Genomic DNA, 23395 nt, shown 5'->3' with positions numbered 1-23395 from the left:
AAAGTTGAATGCAATGCTCTCTGGTCCTACATGGTTAGGAAGTAATTATTCCATAAATTTATCAAAAAATAATGCGAAGAACTGTGTTATTTTTCTGTTTCAGGTATTTAAATACCACCGCATGTTACCATGGTGTCTTTTTTTTGACTAAGTAGTTAGTATAGAACTGTATTGTCATTAAAAAAAACAGCTCAGTTCAGTCTACATCTGCAGTTAACAGCTTCTGCTGTTACTTTTCCCGCCTGTAGGTGGCGCATTGAATTTGTGTCTCTGCGGCTCTACCATTGGATGATAACGCTCGAAGGGGGAGACCCCGCAGCAGTGAGCGCTTGATTGACGTCGAGGAAGAAAAAGAACACAAGATCGGATTACAAGATGGCGGTCTGTGGACGTTAGCAAGGAGGCCGTTGGAGTTGTTGTGCTCTGTGTGAATTTACAGTTTGATATTAAGCCTCCTGTTGAGTTTTTTTCACATCGTAAACGTAATGTTTTTATGAAATTGCTACTGGCATATTTTATTGTTATAGCGAACTTAACTTAGACGTGCATGTTTTGTAACATGCGGGTGGAAACAAAGTTAACAGGTCGAGGGTAGGAAAATAGTAGACGGGGTGAGGTGATAGCTTGTTAGCAACTAGCTAGCCTGCTAGCTCCGACTCGGTTAACCATGTCGGACACTCGGCGGCGAGTGAAAGTATATACGCTGAATGAAGACCGGCAATGGGACGATCGGGGTACCGGACACGTTTCATCAAGCTTTGTTGAACGGCTTAAGGGAACAACATTATTAGTTCGGGCCGAGTCAGACGGTAAGTGCCCAGTTAGCATAGCCGCACTGACGTTACGTTGGCTAACCTTAGCATGCTAACTCCTAGTTGCTCCGACAGAATCCTTCAAATGGCCACTATGCATACCTGGTTAACTTATTGAGCTCTCTTTCTTGTAATTTGCTGCATTATTCAGAGTCAACCGTTTCAGTGTGTCGGAACAACCAAAATTATCGTTGTTTCTAGTTAAAGGCAGTAATATATTGAATAGCTTGTGCTAGCAAGTTCGTTCGTTGAGCAGGCGACGTGATCTCAGTAGCATGGGGGGCCCTCAAAGTCTAGTCTTAACCGTACAAACTTGTTATTGCCCAAGATAGTAAACCGTTATGTGTTCATGTGCAGATCACAAAAATAAGTAATTGGAATAGGCGAACGGTGGGTAAGAAGTCCTTGTTCTGTAAGTTTTAACTTTGTATTTTTGCGTCATTGTTCTATTCAGCTTTTCACATTATCTGCTTAGCGTGAAATGCTCTCTGTCATGCACGTTAATTGACCAAGGATTTGTTAAGTTAATCATTTGGTAATCTTTGCTTTAATCGTGTGCGCTAGCTCGAAAGTTAAGTTACCTAAATCTTTGTGTTTTAGGATCACTACTATTGGAGTCGAAGATAAGCCCGAACACTGCATATCAGAAACAACAGGTAAGGATAGACCATCTCAGTCTGGATCAGCCATAAAAGACATGCACATACATACCCGTTAGATTCAAATTAACAGAAATTTAAAAATTTATGAGGTCAATTTTAATCATTTCAACATTGAGACTTGTTGCTGGACAGTTATTGTAAGTGCAAATGATGGAAATTCATGACCTGTTCTGATTGTAAACCTGGAAACAAGTAATACATAGGTCACATTATGAGGAATTACAATGCCATCAACTGCTTTTTCATAATTTTAACAGTTCAGTTTGGCAAAAGAATTTCATATAGAAACTTACCACATGGCTTAAAATAACAGATCCGAACCAAATATCTGCATATTGTAGACAAAGTGGATTCATCCATCATTTAAAGTACTTGTTTTTAAGTTTATACAGTTACAGGCATGAAAAACTTTGTGTTTAGTTAATAACCAAACACAAGTTCTTTTTGAAGTGTGCTTTGCAAGGATGTTTGAGTGTGTCCTGCGGAAATTCTGATGATTCTGTTTTCTTTGTGCACAGTTTGATGTTTCTTCCTCTTCTTTCCAGGACACACTAATTGTCTGGTCAGAAGCAGACAACTATGACCTTGCCCTAAGTTTTCAGGAAAAGGCTGGCTGTGATGAGATCTGGGAGAAGATTTGTCAGGTAAAGACAATCCAGTTTTACCATGTTTTATACATTGTTTACTGGGGAGTAGACAAGCAGGAGTGTTGGGGGTGGGTGATTGCTCAGGTAGTATAGCTGGTTGGTCGCTGATTCTTGGGTTGGCGGTTTGATGCCCTGCTCCCCTGAACCGATGCTGTGTCAGGATGAGCTTCCGGCATAAAACCTATGTCAAATCAAACATGAGGATGGTGATCTGCTGTGGCAATCCCTCATGGGAGCAGCTGAAAAACAACAGCACATGCAAAAGTGGTGCTGGTTTGCTGGTGCTAAAATTTTATTGAGACTATTACAGAGGGAAAGAGGCAGTACATTGATGCTTTTTGTTAATTCTTCATTTCACATCTACTGACTATTTATTGCTCAGGTTCAAGGCAAAGACCCTGCCCTGGACATCACCCAGGACCCTATTGATGAGTCAGAGGAGGAGCGCTTTGAGGAGATTCCAGAGACAAGCCACCTTGTAGAGCTCCCTCCTTGCGAGCTAAGCCGACTGGAGGAGATCGCTGACCTGGTTACCTCTGTCCTGTCTTCGCCAATCCGGAGGGAAAAACTTGCTCTGGCCTTGATGAGCGAAGGCTACATCAAGAAACTCCTGGGTCTCTTCAGAGTATGTGAGGATCTGGACAACAGAGAGGGCCTACATCACCTCTATGAGATTGTCCGGGGTGTGTTGTTCCTCAATAAAGCAGCCCTCTTTGAAGTGATGTTCTCTGACGACTGTATCATGGATGTGGTGGGCTGCCTTGAGTATGACCCAGCGCTGGTTCAGCCTAAACGGCACCGGGAATTCTTGACCAAGACGGCAAAGTTTAAGGAGGTGATCCCTATCACGGACTCTGAGCTTCGGCAGAAGATCCACCAGACCTACCGAGTGCAGTACATTCAGGACATCATCCTGCCCACGCCATCTGTCTTCGAAGAGAACTTCCTGTCCACACTCACCTCCTTCATCTTCTTCAACAAGGTGGAAATTGTCAGCATGTTGCAGGTAAGGATCCAAACCAGGTAATGTGTATTAACCTTTTAGGCCCAATTTATTGTATTTTTTTTTTCCAGATTAAAAATTTCATTGCAAGATGAACATTTCTGCACATACAGTAGATCACAAATGCCAGAGTGCCCGCCCTCACTGCGATTCAAGACAATTACATAACTCACCTAATGATAAATGAACAACTGACTTTCAATCATTAAAAAACGTTATAATCTACCTGTAAATGTTTTCATACACAGTGCAGCTCAGGAGACTTTTTATGGTAGTTTTGTCCACAAGTGAAGACGTGTCTGTGTATCATGTTTTGTAATGTGAGGATTGACCCATTAAAAATTGAATAAAAACCATACAGTAATTGTCATAATGCAAAGTCCCATCTCAAACAGTGCCAGCCCATCCATTTCATTGTCAAGTGTTGGGCATCCAATAGTCATATTTCAGGGCTAATGAGAAGTGAAGTGGCTGTCTCTAAGAGTCATGGGTTTCTCTCGGTGTTGTTAGGACAGTGCACTTTTGTGATTCTTGCTTCAGAAAAACTTGAGTACAAACTGTTCAAGATTAAGTTTTGTAGTCCTCTTTTGTTTCTTCGTGTTTTGTTTCTTCACTGTCTTGATCCCTTAACCCTGTTTTTCTGTGCCGCAGGAGGACGAGAAATTCCTAACAGAGGTCTTTGCACAGCTCACAGATGATGCCACAGAGGACAGTAAAAGGAGAGAGCTTGTAAGTCAAACAATTGTCCCAATATTTTATTTGGTAAAATGTAGAAACCTAAAGGTTGGACTGTATTTTAATATTTCTTGTAATGTTGGCTCTCATTGCTGTGAGAGTGAGATGTGCACAGTGTTATGTTCTTGTTTTATGGATTAATCCTGCTGTCTGTAAAGCCATTTCTTTTGCAGTAGCTAAATATTCATTGACTTTTTTTGCAAGATTTTCTATAATGAATTTGATGTAAATTATCTCTGTGTCTACTGACTTGTAATACAACAATATTGGCAATGTTATTCATTGTACACTGTAGACTCTCACTGAGGGTGAAATAGGGAAAGAATCATTTCCATGCAGTTTTCATTTTTTTTCAATATTGGAAAACCTTTGCATCCTGAAATGGAGTGTTTGAGACTGAACCAGAAATGATTCCCACTGTTGTAAAATATCACAACTGAATCAATGCTTGGAGATAGTGTTTTTGTTATTGACCTTTAATGGCTTGCATTCATGTGTCAAATACTGAATAACCCCCATATCTTTCTTTTTTTTTTTTTTTTTTCTTTTTTTCTCTTCAGGTGAACTTTGTCAAGGAGTTCTGTGCTTTTTCACAAACGTTGCAACCACAGAACAGAGATGCTTTCTTCAAAACTCTGGCAAATCTAGGCATTTTACCTGCTCTTGAAATAGTCATGGTATGTTATATGAATATTTAAAACTGTTAGTATATTGTCTACGAATGCTTGATTAGGGAAAAGATTGTTTAAGTGTTAAAATTTCCTTCTATCTATATCTTCAACTTTTATTTTTCTCCTGCTCAGGGAATGGATGACCTACAGGTGAGAGCAGCAGCTACAGACATCTTCTCTTACCTGGTGGAATTCAGCCCTTCCATGGTCAGGGAGTTTGTCATGCAGGAACCACAGCAGACAGACGACGTAAGCATCTTAACATCACTGTCATCATGCATTCCTGCACTTTTAAGATTCAAGGCTGTAGTTTGGTTCAGACCAGGACTGGCATTATAAAATTCTACAATTTTGAAAAATGTTCTACATAGCACAGTATTGTTGTGTCAAAAGGAATCGTTGAGCACAATATTTAAATCATGCGCTGCCCTATCATGTACTTCCAGTGATGCTCTTTCCAAGCATTTAATGATTGAGGTGAAATCTAATTATCAAATGGGCTTTGTTATCATGTGTGCTTGTAGACACTTTATAATACACTTTACTATACAAATAGTGGATGGACAAGAACCCCACAACTGTCAGAGAAACACTAAACTATGCATTTGAAGAAATTCAATTCAGTGAAGGGTCCAAGAGGATCAGTAGGGCACATTTTTAAAATGAAAAACTAAGTAAGCATACATGTCGGCACAAACTTTCTTATATCTAAAGCAGCAATTCAAAATTGCCTTTTTGTAAAATTTTAATGAAAACCTGACACCACCGTCCTGCAGCTAAGGCAGCTTCGCACTTGACAACTTGCCAAATTTCTGGGGTCAGGTCATTTTTAGTACTTTAACACGGGGTCACACCCAGACAAGGATAAGAGGCCCTTAACTTGGTTTGATCTGAAAGTGTAGTTAAATCTCTCTGTGAAATAAATTTCCTTCCAGCAGGGTAAGGGTCGCTTTACTGTGTCATGTAATGTTTTTGTTGAATTTCTCCTTTAATGTTGACCTTCTACTGTGTGTGTGATTGCATGTTTGTGTGTTCCTTTTTTTTCAGGATGTTCTGCTGATAAATGTCGTGATCAAGCAAATGATTTGTGACTCCGACCCAGAGTTAGGAGGAGCTGTCCAGCTGATGGGTCTGCTCAGGACACTCATCGACCCTGAGAACATGCTGGCTTCTACCAATGTACAACATACACACATACACAAGATTTTAAATATAGAGCCGTTATAAAGTCATGTGTTGATTAAGAGTAAGGCCAGGATCATTTGTGTAACTCCTGTCAAACTTGCAAGCACACAATGATAGCTGGATTACTGTTAAAACTTAAGAGATCTATTTTCCAAAGTTTATTTCCTGCCTAAATCATGTTCCCTTCCAGACGCACTGTGGCCAGATGTTACACTGCAAACCCAGGTTGACAAAGTTTTTTGTCATTTGTTTCCTTTTAGAAAACGGAGAAGACAGAATTTCTGAGCTTCTTCTACAAGTACTGCATGCATGTCCTGACTGCTCCTCTGCTGGCCAACACTGCACATGACAAAAACCCAAAAGGTAATCTGGGGAGAAAGGCTTAAAATAAAGTAAAAATAAAGTTTTTCAGACTGATGGATGTTGGAGAATTTGACTGTTATTCTGTGTCTGGATCTTTCAGATCTGCAGGAGGGATCGACTAAGATCAACCCGGTCTGTCCAGGTGGGTGTTGTTTAACTCAAAATCAACCATGAACTGCTCAAGTCATCTTGTTGTGCATGCCAGAGTTTACTGGAAGTTATTATTGTACTAGACAGTGACATTACATTTTAATTTCACTTGATATTACTCTATCAACTGCATCCATCAAAAAGGTATATTTCCAAAGTTGCAAAGTATCATAATAGATGTTTTGTTTAATAAAACTGGACTGTAACATAACATATAACAAGTGTATATTCTATGATTACACTTGCTTTAAATTGAATAACAAATATTTATCTGGCTTGTGTTTGGAAAAATGGCAGGACTATAAGGCAGAGTCTTTCTATGTGTAATGTGAATTTGGGAAATGTAGTATGATGTATTTGCAATGTTCTGGTGTGAAGTAGCTTTGTTGTTTTTGTGTAGATAACTTCCAGACAGCTCAGCTTCTGGCACTGATCCTGGAGCTTCTGACCTTCTGTGTGGAGCACCACACCTATCACATCAAGACCTACATCATGAACAAAGACCTACTCAGGAGAGTGCTGGTGCTCATGAACTCAAAGCACACCTTCCTTGCTCTTTGTGAGTCCCCCCGATACACACCCACACACACCTTTCTGCTACTTTGTCTTCTTTAAATGTTCGGTCATTGGTTATCCTACTTAATGAATGAACTTCTACCAAGTATAACCTTATGGGTTTTTAACCATACCAGAGCTGTGGATCTGCTGTATGGATCCCACATCATGTCAATTAACACACTGTTGATTTTCTTCAGAGTTAAATGCAAACACAACTTCTCCTGTTTACAAAGTTGTCATTTTTTTTTGTCCAAGGTGCCTTGCGTTTCATGCGCAGGATCATTGGTCTGAAGGATGAGTACTACAATCGCTACATCATCAAAGGGAACCTGTTTGAGCCTGTCATCAATGCCCTGCTGGACAACGGCACCCGATACAACCTCCTCAACTCAGCCATCATAGAACTCTTTGAGTTCATTAAAGTTGTGCGTAAACACATGAATACTTTCTTAATAAAAACTTTTCATTTGCATTGTGTTTGCACATGACATTCAAAGTGGATTGTTTGTGATTTCCACCGTATCTTCTCTTGCCAGGAGGACATCAAATCCCTCATAGCTCACATTGTGGATAACTTCTACAAAGCACTTGAATCCATTGAGTACGTCCAGACTTTCAAGGGGCTGAAAGGCCGGTATGAGCAGGAAAAAGACCGGCAGAGTCAGAGACTCAATAGGTCAGTAGACTGAGTGAACACACAAAGGTCAAATCAGTGCAGTGATCTTTATAAATATTCCCAGTTCGCACTGTTCCCCGACACGATTTCATCACATTTTTCAGTAGAAAACTGTACATCAAAGCAGCTTTTTTTCCCTGGTAGATATCGCAGAGATGCACGGTCATTGGATGAGGACGAGGAGTTGTGGTTCAATGACGATGACGACGATGATGATGGAGAGGCTGTTGAGAAGAGGATGGAGGATGACTTCTCTGACAGCTATGGCAAGTACATGGAAGCAAAAAAAGGTAAGCTGCACTTGTACTATTGTATGTATCTTTCTGGAAACGTTTTCCTCGGATTACAACATGATATTTACAGTCTCTGTTACTGCAGGAGCTGCCAACGGAGCTAATGGTGCCAACAACAATGGGAAAGCTGCTGTAATCCCACCTTCCTCACCAGCCGTCACTCCAAACAACAGTTCAGCTTCCTCTGTCAAAACAGTTGCTCTTCCTGCCACACCAGTAGTGAAGGTAATGTTGTTGCCACTGTCAAGCTGTAGAAGTCTTTAAAAACTGTTCTGTGTGTGTAAAGACTGAAACAGAATTTGTTTTAACATAGACCAGAAACAGAAGTTTGTTCCACAGCATGTTTCTAGTGTTGACAAAGCTGTCCTTCAACACTGCAGAAGAAGGGCAGACACACACTTGAGATTGGGCTCAACAAGCAACTATCAGTGTGTGTTTTTGTTGTTTCTCTTAGACTGCTCTGGTTGGTTTGGTGGACTACCCTGATGATGAGGATGAAGAGGAAGAAGATGAGGAGGAAGAGCAGTCTCCGAGGAAGCGGCCCCGTCTAAGCTCTTAAGGCTAATTGTCCTCTATTTGGTCGTGGTGGACGGACACTGAGTCCCTCCCATCCTCCCTCCTCTGGTCGTCTCATTGGTCCTTGGCCTGCCTGTGCCACCCGTCAGTCTCACTGAGGAGACGGGCAAAGACGAGCTCCCACCTCACTCACTCCCTCCTGATCTCTGCTCCTCTTTCTCCCTCAGCGGAAGGAGAGGGAGAGCTTCTCTTTTACTGGAAAGAAAGACAGATCAGTCTGTTCCCTCAGCCCGTTGATTTTTCCTCTTCCTTGTACCAACAGCCTCCTCCAGGGGATCCCAAAACCTCCTTTCTTCCTTGTGACCCTTTGCAAATGCATCCCTCCTCTTTCATTACACTCTCCTGCTTTCCCAGTGCTCACCTCTTTCTGAACATGTTCTTTTATCTCTGTTCTTTCTGAACAAAATTCCCCTCCTCATCCTCCATCCTACATACCGACCAGAGAGGCTGCGGTGGAAATCAGTGCCAAGGCGGTTCCCAACTCTGCTCTGTTGCTATAGCAACAGTAGCAAGGAAGCTGCGGTACTACAGCAACCCCACAGGAACCCTCACACGTCCTCATTTGAACTCTCCCTTCCATCCTTCTCGAACCCGAACCAGTGAGCTCCAGAGAGAGAGGAAGCCAGAACACAACCAGCCAGTGTACGTACTGTTCAGCAGGCCAGTCAGGCTAGCAGGACTAGCCGTCATAGTTATAGAAAGCTTGACTGGCTGAAGCAGTGTGTGTGCGCTGCCCTGCCACAGAACTGTTCACTTCTGTTGGGGATAGAGGGATCTAGGCAATGTGGAAGAATTAAAACATCGAGAGACAAGGGAGGTGACAAATGACAAAATGTACCAGGATGAAAACTCAGCAGTAATGAGGCTTAGATCCAGAGGAGCAGGACTCAAACCTTCAAAAGCCATGGCATCTGTTTGGCCAAGGCACACACGAAAAACACAACACACAATGTCTCACACACAGGACTGCGTTAGCCAGAAATCCTGTATTTCATGACTTTGTTAAAAAGTACTGTACAGATGTTTTTTTTTCTTTTTAATCATTTGCCCCTGATATGATTTTGAAAGGGGAGAGAGATACCTACCGACCTGTGTATTTTTTTTGTTGTTGTTGCACAAAAAGGTGGGGTCACTGTTCACCCTTTCAGTCCAGTTCATTTGATTCAATGTAAAATGCTGGTTTTAAAAATAACATTAAAACTGCAGTAAAGTCATTTTTGCAGCCAACATTTTGAGAATGTCTTGAGTTTTGTATTTTAGTGGATTTCAGAATTAAGTGGACCCATTATGATGCACACGTAGCCCAGTTTTTTGTTTGAACTGGGTGAAAAACCTGAGCTGTTGGTGTGCTTACAAGTAGATTTAGTGCACACTTTTGTTTGAGGAGGTTCAAGTCTTGGCACCCTCCTCTCAGACAGATCTCAGGTTCAGAGTTCAATTTGCATCAGAAACAAAAAGCCCACCTTCTCTGTGTGCTGTAACACTGCTAGCTGGTGAAACATCTCACCTTTATAATTGAATGGAGAATGATTCTAGTGAGTTATAAGGGGCTTGAGGTGCCAGGGGCTTTTTAATCCAGGTTTGAAGGACTACAATGATCAGATCCAGGTCAGATGCACTCAGCTTTGTTCCACAGTTCATGTCTAATTTCAAGTTTTCTTTGGCCTGTCCACAAAAACTAGATTGAAAATATGTTGAAGGAAACCTTTTTTCTTACAGTTTTTAATTCAAACTTTATGAATGGATGAGCTGTTTTTATTAGTTATGATAAATATGATTTAACCCCAGAGTTGATGCAGTGCAGTTTTTGAATCAAACAGTGTTGTTCAGGTGGCTTTCTGACACAACATAAGTTTGACAATGTCGGAGGGACAATGAGACATTTCAGTGTCAGGTCGAAACATTTCCCATGTTGAATCCTCTCCTGGTCTCACAACAAGCACACTGAGAGGCAGATGAAGGGACTCAAAACTTGCTAAAAATGCTAGATCAGACTTTTATCTACAACATTTGAATCAAATCACAAGCAGCACGGTAGGAGCACAAGTAAAATCATTGTTATTGCCAATGTGCTTTTCAGGAGTTCAGCAGTACACGAGCAGTAAATTGTCTTTCCTCCTGTTTGTTAGTGTCGCCAAACAATGACTGTTTATGCGCTCCCTTGATGAATTTGTACCAAGTGCATTTACTACCACTATCCATTCTTAACATTTGTATGAATTTGATAAGTTTTGAAATTAAATGTGACCCTGACATTGAAATTGTGAATCGAGCTTTGTTTCAGTAATTTACTGATTTGGCAATTGGAACTACAAAATTTCTGATTGATTCTCAGCTGTTCCCTTGAGTCAAGAAGGTTGTATTTGATCAAATCTCACAAATTTGACTCTTAGTAAAACTATACATAAGAACTGTTTACACCGTTTCTTTGAGGATATTGGCATTCTTGAAATAGTTTGTAGATTATTTTGAAGTCTTTTGCTGTTGTAAATTATTCTACGGAAAGGACATGAAGTTTTTTGACCTTTTTGTTTCTATAAGATGATTCATACACACTATATCCTGTACTCAGGAAAGTGTTTTCACACACATGATATAATTTCTGATAAAATGCATCACATTTGGCTCTTTTGCAGATTCAAATAGCAGATCAGTCTGAGACCAACTACCCACTGACTGACCACTTGTCAACAGACTAGCTTCACAGTTTTTATACATTCAAAGTCTGGAATCCAGGTCTTTTCTATAAAATGTGATTTATTAAACAGCATACCTGATAACAATATTACATAGAAACTGGTGCATCCTGATTGCTTAAAAGTGAAGACTGCAGATTTGAAGATAAATATGGCATTCCTCCGTAGCAAGCGACACACTGTTGTCTTGGCCCCTTTAAGAACACATTACAGTGTGCTCATCATGACGATTTACATCCATGCAATTTCCACAGTGCTCTTTGACTAGGATGAGCTGCTACAGTGTTTTCGCTCTGGGAATGCTAACGACAGTGGAAAACAAGACTGTATACTTGAGCTAGCTAACGTTCACTTCAACATAGGACAGTTTCCCATTCCAATAAAGCCCCTTTGAATTGAACTTAATTGAAAACTCACCCAATTGAGTCTTTCCCCACATTAATGCTTAACTCACTGACATAACTCCATGCCATTTGTGCCCAGTGTTGAGTCAGTTTCACCACATGGCCCATTTATGACATTTTAAATGCATAACATGAAAATGTTTTTATTCCAATGTGGGACCATTTGAGGACATTATTTAGTCTAAAACTTTAGCACTTACAATTTGGACATTCCAAGATGTCATCAAAGTAAATGGCGTTCACTTATTCCACAAATATGGAGTGATTTGGACACAGGCATCTAGTAACGTAAAGTGTCTGGGTTTTCCACTGAAGCCTCCTAATATTGGCAGCATATTGCCTGACTGGTCTGTGTGCGTTTCAGTTTGCCTGACATTTTCTGAACTTTCTTGGTCAAACAGTTGTAATTATCTAACAGACCTTAGAACACTTGAGTAGCCTGGTATGAGTGCAGACTGCCACACAGTGGTACATCCAAAATTTAAAAGAAGATGCCCCTGTTTCATCTGTAGACAGCCATGACAAGAACTCAGAAGAAGGAAGATCTCTACTTTTAGTTTCTTTGGGAAAAACCCTGAAATGTGTCATGGAAAGTGGATTATTTGTCTGAAGGAGGCAGTGTAAAGGAAGCCATGTGTTTGATTAACAGAGTAAAGAGATAGGATATAAGTGAGAATACTGCAGTTGGAGGGGAAGTTATTTCTTGATCACTTCCTCTTTCAGCTTGTCAGCCAGATGTTTTCTCTTCTGCAGCTTCTTTCTTTCCTCGGCAGATATCTCCTGCGGAAAGAGACCATACCATTCAGTCAGGTTAACAACCTGATAGATAACATAACCACCACTGGCGGCTTCAGACAAAATCTTGGGAGGGTGAAAAGGCACAGAGAAAGACTACTAAATTACAACACAGCACACGTGTCTACAGGTATTTACTAGACAACTAAATGAAAGCAGCTGGGGTTGGAAACGCAGCTATGCTATACCTGTATTTCAGGATTTTCAAAGTGGTATCACATAATAAAATATTAGTAAAACTTTCAATTCAAGACCTTAAACATAATATCTTTTCAGTGGGTCCGATTTCAATCCACAATGTAAATGACACCTCGTTCTCTCACTTTTTGGCTTTAATGAGCAATTAACTTGAGTAGAAGAGCTCAGAGTGCAGACTATTCCTTTTCTGTACATGGAGGACTTCCGACCGAGTTCAACAGAAACAAAGGAGAGACAGCACTACAAAGCAAAACCAGAGCAAAACACATTAGCTGTGAATGAGTACAAGTGTTCACATCAGGCAGAGGCAACTGATGGATCACCTTCTGTTTGGAGGAGTTAGCAGAGTGTTGTGCTGGAGGAAGAGGAGGGGTACAGGCCCCATTCCTCTGGGACTGCCCCACTGCCTCCTGACAGGCCAGACCAGGTCAGATACAGACAGAGGGGAGTGAAGGACAAGAACCCAATAAAAAAAGTCAGGAGGAGGAAAAAGAGAGAAAAATCAGGTGTAAAATGTGGGTTAAAGAAAATTGGGTGAAATAAAGAATTAAACAAGAACTAACGTTATGACCAAAATTAAAATTGAACTGAATATTACATATAAATTGTTAGGTCCTGGGACAATCTGATCAGTGTGGTTACTGAGACAAAATTAACAGCCAGTGACAAATTGAAATTAACAGTACAGATGATGACTTCTCAAATGAGCCAATATGAGTGAAAATACATTTGAATTATGTCTAACATCAAGAACATTGTAATGAGGCCTCATCATTACATTTCTTGCACTCAAAGCCATTATTTGCTCACTGTGTGTCCTTGAACTGGTTTTCCGGTCCCTGTTTCAACAGCTATTCAGTGTGTCAAAGTGTCGGGTATTTAACCCTGACCTCTGACCTTTTTGTGAAGAGAGGTATAAGGAATGAGGGCAGGAACAGGCTGTATTTACCGGGGTGGTGGTCGGTGCTGGTGTGGGGCTGGTAGGTGCCTCTCCTGGTGTGGCTGTCTGCTTGGTTTTCTGCTGCTCTTTCTTCAGTGCATGCAGCTTGTCCCGCTGCTGACGAAGATACGCTGCCCTCTGCTGGAGCTGCTCCTGTTGTGACACTGACAACTCCTGGAGGGAAGAAGAGGTGAGGGTGAAACAGGAGCAGGAATCTTGCCCAGTTAACTCTGTTCCAAAAATTTCAAAATAATTAAGATGACAGAGTTGGTGGGATTTCCTCCCAGCTCACTGTTGATGTTTTAGTTTACTACTAAATGTATTAAAAAATAACAACAGTGAGGTGGGAGCTGTTAAAACCCCCATACCACCCAGATTAAGCATCCTTATTTTCTACAGTTTATCATGTGTATGACACTCTGCAGAATAAATCACATGGGGAATACTGCATATCAAAGATGATGTAGTGTATGCAGCAGGCTCACAGACTCACAGTATATGGCTTAGAGAAGCCAGCCTCCCTGTGTGCCTCCTCCAGCCACGTCTCGGCTACAGGCTTGCTGCTGTTGCTCTGTTCCTTGGTATGAGCACTGTTGCTGACGGAGGGCTCACTGGGCTTTACTGGAGCTCTCACTGCTGGAAGGACTCTGGACTCCCCACTGTTACTGCCACAATCTGAACACACATGTACAGTATGAATCAGCTTGGTAGCTTGTAGCTCTCTCAGGTTGATTGGTAAATGACACAATAGTATAAAAATATGTGAATAGTGTAGTAAACACTAATAATTTAGCCTCACTATACATTGTTTGGAGTTAATGAGGTTTTGAACCCAAGATTTAAATAAAATTAGTAAAGCAGCTAACTGTGGCGGGGAGATTTAGTAAGACAAATAGAAGAATAGTTCAGAGTTGCTGCTCATCTGATTTACCTGGTATAGGTTTAGCCGAGGACTTGCTCTTAGCTGCACTTTTCTCATCTCCACCTCTAGGGGCAGCTGTCTTCCCTTCTTCTTTTCTGACCGGGTTGCCGTTGACCTGGAGGGAGGTAACCACAGGCATTAATGTTGTACAGATGACACAAACACTGTATCAAATTCAGCGCGCTATTGCAGCATGCTAATAATGGAAAGCAGATGCTACAACACCATATACAGTCCTCGGTTTGTAGACACCAGTGTAGAAGATTTTCTGGATACTGAAAAACACAAGCCATATTTTCCAATTGACTTGATACTTTCTCTTCTTTTGCTGATACCTGACCCTGACACTTTACACTTTTGGTCATGTGAAAGTTAAGCTCTGATTGGTTACAAAGTGGTCAGGAGAGATCCTGCCTGTTGATTAACTCAGTATGTGCATTTAAATTACCTGGATATCTAAAGACAATGTTTCACATCAAATTGTTAATGGCTTGTAAAATGCAACACTTCCTAGTCACCCTACAGTCAGCAAACATTTCTATTCCATTGATACTACATGTGCAACCTAATTTACAGGCTTTAAAACGACAAAGCTACTACATGACCAATCCACTACACAGACTATGAAACAGACAAGTTTCCTTGTGCCCTCAGGATGCACTGATACCTAGGATTTGAATGCCATGCCAATACAAGCAGACCACAGACTACATTTTGGTATCAAAGAAAATCCCAGATTCTTACATGTTAACAAGAGTAGACCTACCACCACAAACATCTCACAAAAAGAACTTCAATTTCTACCCAATTCAAATATATTCAGTTTCACATTTATCACTTTCACTGAGTGTTAGCCTTCACAGATACAACTGAAATGGTATTAATGCATCCTCAGATTGGACAGAAAATGTATTGTCTGGTCACCGATTAAAGTGATACTACATGGAGGGGGTTCAGTTACCAGATTTAATTTAGTATTTCCGTTCAATAGTGGTGTGAGGTGACCATTACTGCTGCTGCTGTTGTCACCATTCCCCTCAACTTTGGCCTTTGCATGGAATAAACAGCACATTGGAGACAGTGTCATGTTAAATGACATGGGGCTTTAAGGGGAAAAACATGTTGGCAAAAACCATTAAGCATTGATAGCATCAGGCACTACATGCAAAAAGTCTGGATCAAAGTTGTTGTTGGTGCAGCTTGCACAAAAAGCCTCAGAGCTCACATGAGATTCCACAGTTTGGCTGGTCAGCAGGTCTTATGTGGCACATGCAGCTCATTGATGCCTTACCTTGGCAATATTGCGTTGCTGGCTGGGAGCAGAGCTGGTAATCAGGGCTTCGCTGCTCTCTACCATTGGCTTATCAGAGCAGCCGCTGGAGGTGGAACCAACCTCTTCCTCTAACAGTAGCCTCCTGGACATTTCCTCATCATACTCTTCTTTTGATTTTCTGAGGACAGAGTAGCAGGAGAGAAAAAGAAAGTGTCTAATTTTACCAGTTTCCCAGAGCTAATTGTTTGAACTTTCACTATGAATAAATTATTCCAAAAGTAATTTCTTCTGCAAATCCTGTAACTGGTCCTGCTACAGACTATTCAAGAGCCCCTTTGGACTGTTTCAGGGTATGTTTAGTAACCAAGGTGTGATAATAGCCTTGTTAATCTAGAGTTAAATTGGCTCTATTGTCCGTTTAGCTTTTGGCAAATGGCACGAATGGACTAGATACTAGAATAAGACATGGACATCAGGGATTTCCACGTTCCATGGCCTAGCTTGCTCACAGGCATCACCGGGGAACCACACACAGATCCTTTAATTTAATTTATTTAACAACTTTAATTGCCTTAGGTGAGACTTCCGCGAAACATTTACCAGGCGGTATACAGATAGGTATACAGAGGCCATGTAAAAGAGTGAGAATAGGATGGTTTATCATTTCACTGTTCTAAGAAAAGCTTCAAAGGATCATCATGACGATCATCATCATGAAAGGAAACACCAGCATGATGATCACTCTCTGTGATGGTGACTTTATGACGGCCTTTTCAGAAGTGCTCACAATTATCCAATTATAGCCATATGAGACTAATGAAAAGATACTGATTTGTGTCATGTATCAATCAGAATTTGTCTAAAATTGTTTGCACACAGAAATGCACACTATAACGATACTGAATAAATGACAGTATAGTTGCATTTCAGCATTTTGATCATAGTCATTTCAGCTGTTACTGTGACTGTGCTTTGTCAGAAATCCTGTAAAGATTTTTATAGCATCCAAAAGGACTGACTGAGATAGTGATAGCACAGCAATATATTTGGACTGTCAATCAAGCCTAAAACTGTTATTGACCTGTTTTATTCTAATGGTACTCTAACCACAGTGCAGCGGGCAAGAGACAAATTCAGCTCAGTCAAACAGACCTGAGACTGCTGTGCTCTAGAAGGTTCTTCTTCCATTGCATTAAGTTTTCTCACCAAACCACTGGCTTTCATTCATGTCAGTATAGAATGAAAGTCAATTTGCAGACTTGTCTGAGATTGGTCATTCTGCTCCATCACAGACAACATTTACTCACATTAAGATTCTCAAGGTATGTTATTATTGTAGTTGCAATTGGCGGAAAGGAAAGGAAAACAATTCCTTCATGGTGCAATCATGTGTTTGATGGGAAGTCAGTTGCACAAAAGTATTGTATTGATAGTATATGTTGTCAGAAAATATATGTCAGAACACAACAACCAAACTTGAAAAGAAAAATTTGTCGGTGTAAAAGTTTGTCCAAACTGGGTTCAGATCAGATTGAAATGAACTGAATCCAGCGGAGATCTGGAAGGCAGGAAATGCTGGCTAATGCAGTGTTGATAAGTAGCCAAGGTTCCCCCGGTAAGACAAAGGGGATGAAAACACTATTTTCTCAGTTGCTTGTTTAGTGTCAATCCCTCCAACCTAAATTAGCTGAACCATAAGGAGCTTAACTGCGGTCCTATTAGACTCAGTATGTTCTAGTTGGTGAGGCTGCCACTGGCAAAATCCCATTAGAGAGCAGCAGTGGGAGATTCTATAAACCTGGGCACATATGGGCAATGGGCACTGAACGAAGATGTGGACATATCAGAACAGTATAATGAAGAAAAAACTAATTAAATGACTGAATTAATTAATTAGTTAAAGAAAATTAAATAAATACACATTTATTGACTTAAAGTAGAAGGTGTCTTAAAGACTAGGTTTCCATGTTAAGGTAATTGTGATATTTCAGCCTAAACGAATAAAGAGAAAACACTTGACATTTTACATAAAAACTGTCAGTGATTGCAGTCTCACACTGCTGATTTTCATGCTTTCTCTCAGAATTGAGAAAGTAAAACGTCAAGGCACATGAAGATAAGATTATTAGCTAACCACCCATAACATCACACATCTACAGTTCATGGGATCAAAGTATTTCTTTGATTCTAAATACTGTATGTATCGTTCATCCACGCTCAATGTCAACTTCAATGGAAACGATTCAAGTCAAAATGTCAAAGCATATCAAAGAAATTAAAGACACTGCAAAGACTTTTTGTGTTTAGGATAACCCTTTAATTCCCTTTTGTGTGTGTGTGTGTGTGTGTGTGTGTGTGTCTGAGAGAGAATGAGACAGAAAGGAGGAGAGAGAGAACAAGTGACTTACTTGAGAACCTCCTGCAGGATTTTCATCTCTTCCTGCTGCAACTCTGTCATCACATCCACACCATCAGTCAGACACTCTGGGAGGGCCCCTACACACATAAGCATAAGCATATTACTTGCAGCTTTATAAGTAGTGTTTTCCTGTTTGTGAGTGTGATTGGGTGAATGTATGTGTGTTAATCAAGCCTACCGTTTCTTTCTTTAATGACCCTGAGGGCTTGAAGCTGCAGCTCCATGTTCTTCTGGACCATCAGTGAACGAAACATTTGGAAGTCATCTGTAGCCAGAACTGGCTGGAACACTGACTGCACAACAAAAACAACTACATGAGACCATGATAAATCACAAAACCCACAAGATAATGATGAATGACAGGCATTACAACTAGGCAGAAAGAAGCACCTGACACTGTAGAGAATGGGCCAGTATACACAGCCACATATACACAAGCACATGAGTGCTGATATAGGTTGAACATAATATACGTTATGTTGATGCCAGTCGTTATCAAGTAAATTAAAGACCAGTTTATTTAAATATTAGATATTGTTTTGGTATTTTACTTATTCTGTTGGCCAAACCTTCTGTCTCACTGAGGTATTTGAATTTTTCAAGATGTGACTTTGATGTCTGGCTACATGAGATAAGCTAATTCTAAGCCATGAAGAATAAATGATAAATATCCATTGTTCATATAAGGGTATCATTTCCCCGTTAGCCTCCAACAGATCAGAACAGGATGTACTGTACGTCTAGCATGGTAGACACTTGATTCCGGTTCCTTCAAAAATTAAGCTCTGTCCGTAAACAGAGAAGTACTTAGGCCTAATCTTTCACATTAGCTTCCTGTCTGTATGCAAAGCTCTGGCCCCCATCTAAGCATGGCAAGTCTTACTGACCCACCTCTAATACACGTTCAGCGTTCTTAATACAATTCAACTGGGTCACCAGCGTCTCAGTCTCCATGCTCAGCTTCTCTCTATCACTTTCTCATCCTCACCATTTCCTTTTGTCAGTCTCTCTTATCCCGCACTGTTTCTGCCTGAAGCTCAAACCCACAGTGTATCCTGATTCTCTGAATAACTTAATCTCAGAAAAGATGCAGTCAGCCACAGAAGATAAGTTTTAAGAGATATGACACTGTAACACATGCCTCTGCATCTCACTGTACTCCATCTGTCTACTGCATCCCAGTTGACTACAACTGAAAGTCAGGTCCTCTCCTCTAATCAGTGTGGATGCTCTAAAAAGAAAAAATATTCAGTGAAGATACAATGCTATGTGCTGGACTTCTCATATTAGCCTATACAAAGTAACTGAACAACTAAACAAGCAGACCGGAGTTATGCAGAAAAACAGTCTGAGATATGACCATGTTTCTGCTATATCATTATAATTTCACACAGCTAATGTAAAAAATAATTTTGACATAATTTTTTGTTTTCAATATTCTATTGCTACATAAACCGCACCAGCCAAACCCTATGAAAAATATGATTATAGATGTGGTACATACTCTGCCAGTGTGAGATAGTGAGAACTAATTTGCTGCTGCTGCATTGCAGTATTACAGAAAAAAAAATCTTGCATCCATGATGGGTATTGAAGTGTGTTTTCAATTAATAAAGGTAAATTACATTTTTTACTGCAGAGCTTGACAAAGTTTGTTTTCTGGGACCTCTGCCATACAGGACACAAAAGTGAACTTAGCAAAACAAAGCATTTGAACTACTGTTTTATTTTTGCATGGGTGCACTGGAGGGCTGATTCTGCATTAGATTTAGGCACCTTGTCAATTATTCCAAAACATTTGTGTATAGTCTGCCATAAGGACAACTGCAACATTTGAGTAAAATGTCAAAAGTGGCAACAGCATGAACAACAGTATCTCATATCAACTAAAACTGTTTTAGTTTAAAATTGCATGGTTAGACTAACACACCAGACAAAACCTCTGCTTGCTGTGAAATGCGACTACTGCAACAGTTAATCTTTGTATTAGAAGATTTTCACCTGCTTTGCAGACTTATCTCAGGGGTAATTAATGAGATCCAAGTATCCTGAGTCCAAATCTCCATTTCTGCCAATCTGGCACAGCCACATTATTGATCAGTGCCAAGGAAAATCTATGAATAGACAGTAGAATTTTAAACTGTAACTAATATTATCTTAAAATTCCTACTCCGGTATATAATATACTTTTAAAATATTCACGTTATCTTGCAAGCTGTTGTCTCAAACAGCTTGGGCGAACAGACTTGAAAAACACATGCACACTCAGTTGTGGAAATGCATTTTTGGTACGTGTGCCCAGTTGCACCTGAACAACAAACATGAGTAGGCCACTGGGCACCAACACCAGACTTGATAATTACTGAGGGAAGGAGTCCACCTGTTTGCTGATGACCTTCTTGCACTCTACTTAGTGTAATATCCAGTCAGGACACTGTTTGGGTAATACACTTCAGTCTAACAAAATCCTTGCACTTGATATAAATTTAGTTTAGGATAAAAACATAATTTGTTTGTAGGTTACAGTACTGTGCTAAAGTTTTGCACAATTTAGATGTTAATATTGTTATCCATAACACAATACCATCAGGGAGATGTTTGATTGGTCCCAAATTCATACTGCAAGATGACAACAACCAAAATACACATCCAGAACTATCTTAGGCAACAAAAAGAACAAGGGGTCCTGCAAACAGATGGTATGGCCACTACGGAGCCCTGATCTCAACATCATGGAGTAATTCTGTGATTACCTGAAGAAACAGAAGACACTGAAACACCCTTAATCTACAGAAGAATTGTGACAAGTTCTCCAAGATGCTTAGAACCTAGTACCTTAAAAAACTGGGTGCAAGCAAAGATCGTCAGACCAACTATTGATTTCATTATTTTACTGAATTTTGTATAAAGATAAATAAAAACTATAGATGGCATTATTTTTGAAAGAATCCTCCACTTTACTTTTAGTGTCTAAAACTTTTGAACAGTACTGTATGTCACAAACTGGATTCTCATTTTGCTGATTCATCAGCTAATATCTAATGGATAGATGGATAAGGGAGAGACAGAAACTAGCTATGTTTTGGCACCAGGTGAAAAGCAGCATAGCTGGGCTTATGTAAGCAAATCCCATCCTTGATTCTCTCAGGTTAACTGGCAGGCTGACAGTGGTATGCAAACAGGGATACCTGCAGAGGTTTGGACTTGGCAAAAGGAGAGGTGCATGCATCCAGAAATTGCTGCTCATTGATGCCAACCTCCTGCATGTAATTCTCTAACAGCTTCTCCACCTACAAAAACAAAGCAGTTAACATAATTTCATTTTGATGAATCAGCAATATAAAACTGTTCATTAGTAATGTTGATGAGGCAATGCATGAAACAGGTCACTTGAAAATGAACGTCTATCATTTGACATGTTTGACGAATGCAGATAAAAGAATGTACTCACCAATTTCTTATACTGCTGATGGATTTCTGTATATGATAACTTATTTTCATCTTCGTCATCAAAAACTGAAAAAAAGGCCAAATTAATGCAGCATTTATAGAAGGAAATAACTTGAAATAACGTATTTCCATAGTGGCCTTGCCCAACGTTACTTACTTCCATAGTGGTCTTGCTGAACATTACTTTTACTATGATATGACATGCTACCTTTATCCTCACCTGTCATTTGTAGACAAATGTTCTGAAACACTGATTAGCTCACAACAAGGACGCGTAATAGGTTAAGTATCACGTCAGGTGGTAAAATATCAGATATTACAAACATAACTACGTCAACAATAACATCGCAATCTCAAGTTAGCGTTAGCTTAGCCACCGCGCTAACGGTACAGAAAGGCTACAGAAAAGTACGATAGAGGTAGATATTCAAGACTGAACATGGTAGGTAACTTGTTTTTACCTGTGCATTTGTTCTCCATAAAATCCGTGACAGGAATGACCCATTCGGGACTTCCTAGGTAGCCAACGATGCTCTCAACAACCCATTCACTGTCATCCTCAGCCATGTTGGCTGCTGCTGGGTCACGTTAGCAACAACAGCACCCGCACAGCGAACTTCTTCAGGTGGGCACGTCCAGCTCCGCTACAGCACGAACACACACAGCCCAAACAGACGGGAAGAGACATTTGGTTTATTGTCCCTCATAAACTAGTCCCCATAGCGCGACTCGGTGGCTGCTTGTCCTCTCTTGACTGGACTGTCTCCGAGTAGAATTGCGCACTCATGAATTTGCAGCAGAGTGGTGACGCCTAATCGGTTGCTAAGGTAACTGTTACGTCAGTGCGCTGCTGCTTGAGTCCAGACCATACATCCATGGTCCAGACAGGTACCAGCCTCAGGATCACTGCTGCTACCATGCTGTTTTTAGTTTTTTCTCTATTTCTAAGTCGACTTTTTGAACACAGTTTATACAGTTGTCTCTGCCAATTTGCAGCTCAGCGCAACAGTTAATCTCACATTCAAACACAGGGTAGGGCTACACCTTGTCACTCATAACACAATTGTCTAAAATTCTAACAACCAGTGAGTATCACTATCACTGTATCAATTTTGTCTTTGAAGCAGCATGTTATTTCTATATATACAGTAGCCCGCCATGCAAAATGAGAATCCAGTTTGGGACATAGTACTGTGCAATAGTTTTAGGCTTCCCCTTTGTGGTGGAATGGTAATGATAATAACAAAAAAACACAACAATGGGATATTATATGACAATTATTAAATGTGCATTTAATGAGATTTTACAAATTTTCTGCCAAAACAAGTTAATATGCATAAATGTACATAATATACAAGGAAAGCAACACATGGTTATTAGGCTAATGTCAACAGTGGTGGCAAAGTGTGTAAAGCTGCTTTTCTGTCTGTCTATCTTTATCAGACCGACACACACCCTCATTAGAGATCTTTTAGTGATTGGACACCACATCTTATAGTCTTATAGTCAGAGAGAGGAAGAGTCTGTTGTCTTTCAGCTGTAAAAACATTTTAGTTAAACATCTTTTACAATCAGGTTGAAAATCCCTGTGCGTAGAAATATTTTGACTTGAGATATTTACATATTTTCCACTCTCACTAAAACATATAAATAACATAAGGAGATATTCATAAATTGGATAATTACATAATGCATTTACAAACAGACCATCAATAAATGCAGATACAAATAAAAAAAAGCTTTGTTGGCTCATTAGCTTTCAGTGTCTGAGCAGTAACTTCACAAAGTGTAGTTTGATGGATGTGTTCACAGTATAAATACAAAATACAGTTTTTTAATATATGTGCAACTGCTGACAACCAGTTTATTTATGATATGTCACTTTTGTCATGTTGGATGACTTCACTACAATGCTGCACTGGCTGTACTATCATTATTTGGATATTGTGTGTCATTTTATCTATGCA

At 40.1% G+C, this 23395-nt stretch overlaps 2 protein-coding genes across 3 annotated transcripts; one reads left to right on the top strand and one right to left on the bottom strand.

Moving 5' to 3' along the window:
- The first annotated feature begins 356 nt into the window (after window positions 1–356).
- Window positions 357–10592, top strand: ppp4r3b (protein phosphatase 4 regulatory subunit 3B). The gene is made up of 16 exons (XM_022752844.1): window positions 357–809; window positions 1413–1468; window positions 2020–2118; window positions 2504–3127; window positions 3776–3853; window positions 4420–4536; window positions 4663–4779; window positions 5578–5709; window positions 5976–6078; window positions 6179–6220; window positions 6629–6787; window positions 7042–7211; window positions 7323–7462; window positions 7607–7752; window positions 7841–7980; window positions 8210–10592. The coding sequence occupies exons 1-16, from the start codon at window positions 668–670 to the stop codon at window positions 8312–8314; spliced, it is 2370 nt and encodes a 789-aa protein (XP_022608565.1). The 5' UTR covers window positions 357–667; the 3' UTR covers window positions 8315–10592.
- Window positions 10593–11059: 467 nt separating this feature from the next.
- Window positions 11060–22224, bottom strand: cfap36 (cilia and flagella associated protein 36). 2 transcript variants are annotated; one of them, XM_022752842.1, is made up of 11 exons: window positions 21890–22224; window positions 21430–21494; window positions 21167–21268; window positions 18157–18271; window positions 17968–18055; window positions 15578–15737; window positions 14296–14401; window positions 13858–14039; window positions 13374–13538; window positions 12748–12834; window positions 11060–12211 (listed from the first exon to the last, which is right to left on the bottom strand). In XM_022752842.1, the coding sequence occupies exons 1-11, from the start codon at window positions 21993–21995 to the stop codon at window positions 12128–12130; spliced, it is 1260 nt and encodes a 419-aa protein (XP_022608563.1). In that variant the 5' UTR covers window positions 21996–22224; the 3' UTR covers window positions 11060–12127. The 2 variants fall into 2 exon arrangements, with proteins under 2 accessions (XP_022608563.1, XP_022608564.1); XM_022752843.1 differs by lacking the exon at window positions 12748–12834.
- Between the last annotated feature and the right edge of the window lie 1171 nt (window positions 22225–23395).

This window comes from Seriola dumerili, unplaced genomic scaffold, assembly GCF_002260705.1.
Source record: "Seriola dumerili isolate Sdu_G_001 unplaced genomic scaffold, Sdu_1.0 BDQW01000187.1, whole genome shotgun sequence".
NCBI lineage: Eukaryota > Metazoa > Chordata > Actinopteri > Carangiformes > Carangidae > Seriola > Seriola dumerili.
Note: the sequence above shows the minus strand (reverse complement) of the source record. Positions and strands in the feature narration are given on the sequence as shown.

Bases quoted from the DNA above. Each gene is read 5' to 3' on its own strand.
- ppp4r3b (XM_022752844.1), top strand. From the start codon at position 668: ATGTCGGACACTCGGCGGCGAGTGAAAGTATATACGCTGAATGAAGAC. The intron at 3,128-3,775 runs GTAAGGATCCAA...TCTGTGCCGCAG, and splicing joins AAATTGTCAGCATGTTGCAG to GAGGACGAGAAATTCCTAAC. The intron at 4,537-4,662 runs GTATGTTATATG...TCTCCTGCTCAG, and splicing joins CTGCTCTTGAAATAGTCATG to GGAATGGATGACCTACAGGT.
- cfap36 (XM_022752842.1), bottom strand. From the start codon at position 21,995: ATGGCTGAGGATGACAGTGAATGGGTTGTTGAGAGCATCGTTGGCTAC. The intron at 18,272-21,166 runs GTATCCCTGTTT...TTTGTTGTGCAG, and splicing joins CCAAGTCCAAACCTCTGCAG to TCAGTGTTCCAGCCAGTTCT. The intron at 13,539-13,857 runs GTGAGTCTGTGA...TCTTCCCTCCAG, and splicing joins GCTTCTCTAAGCCATATACT to GAGTTGTCAGTGTCACAACA.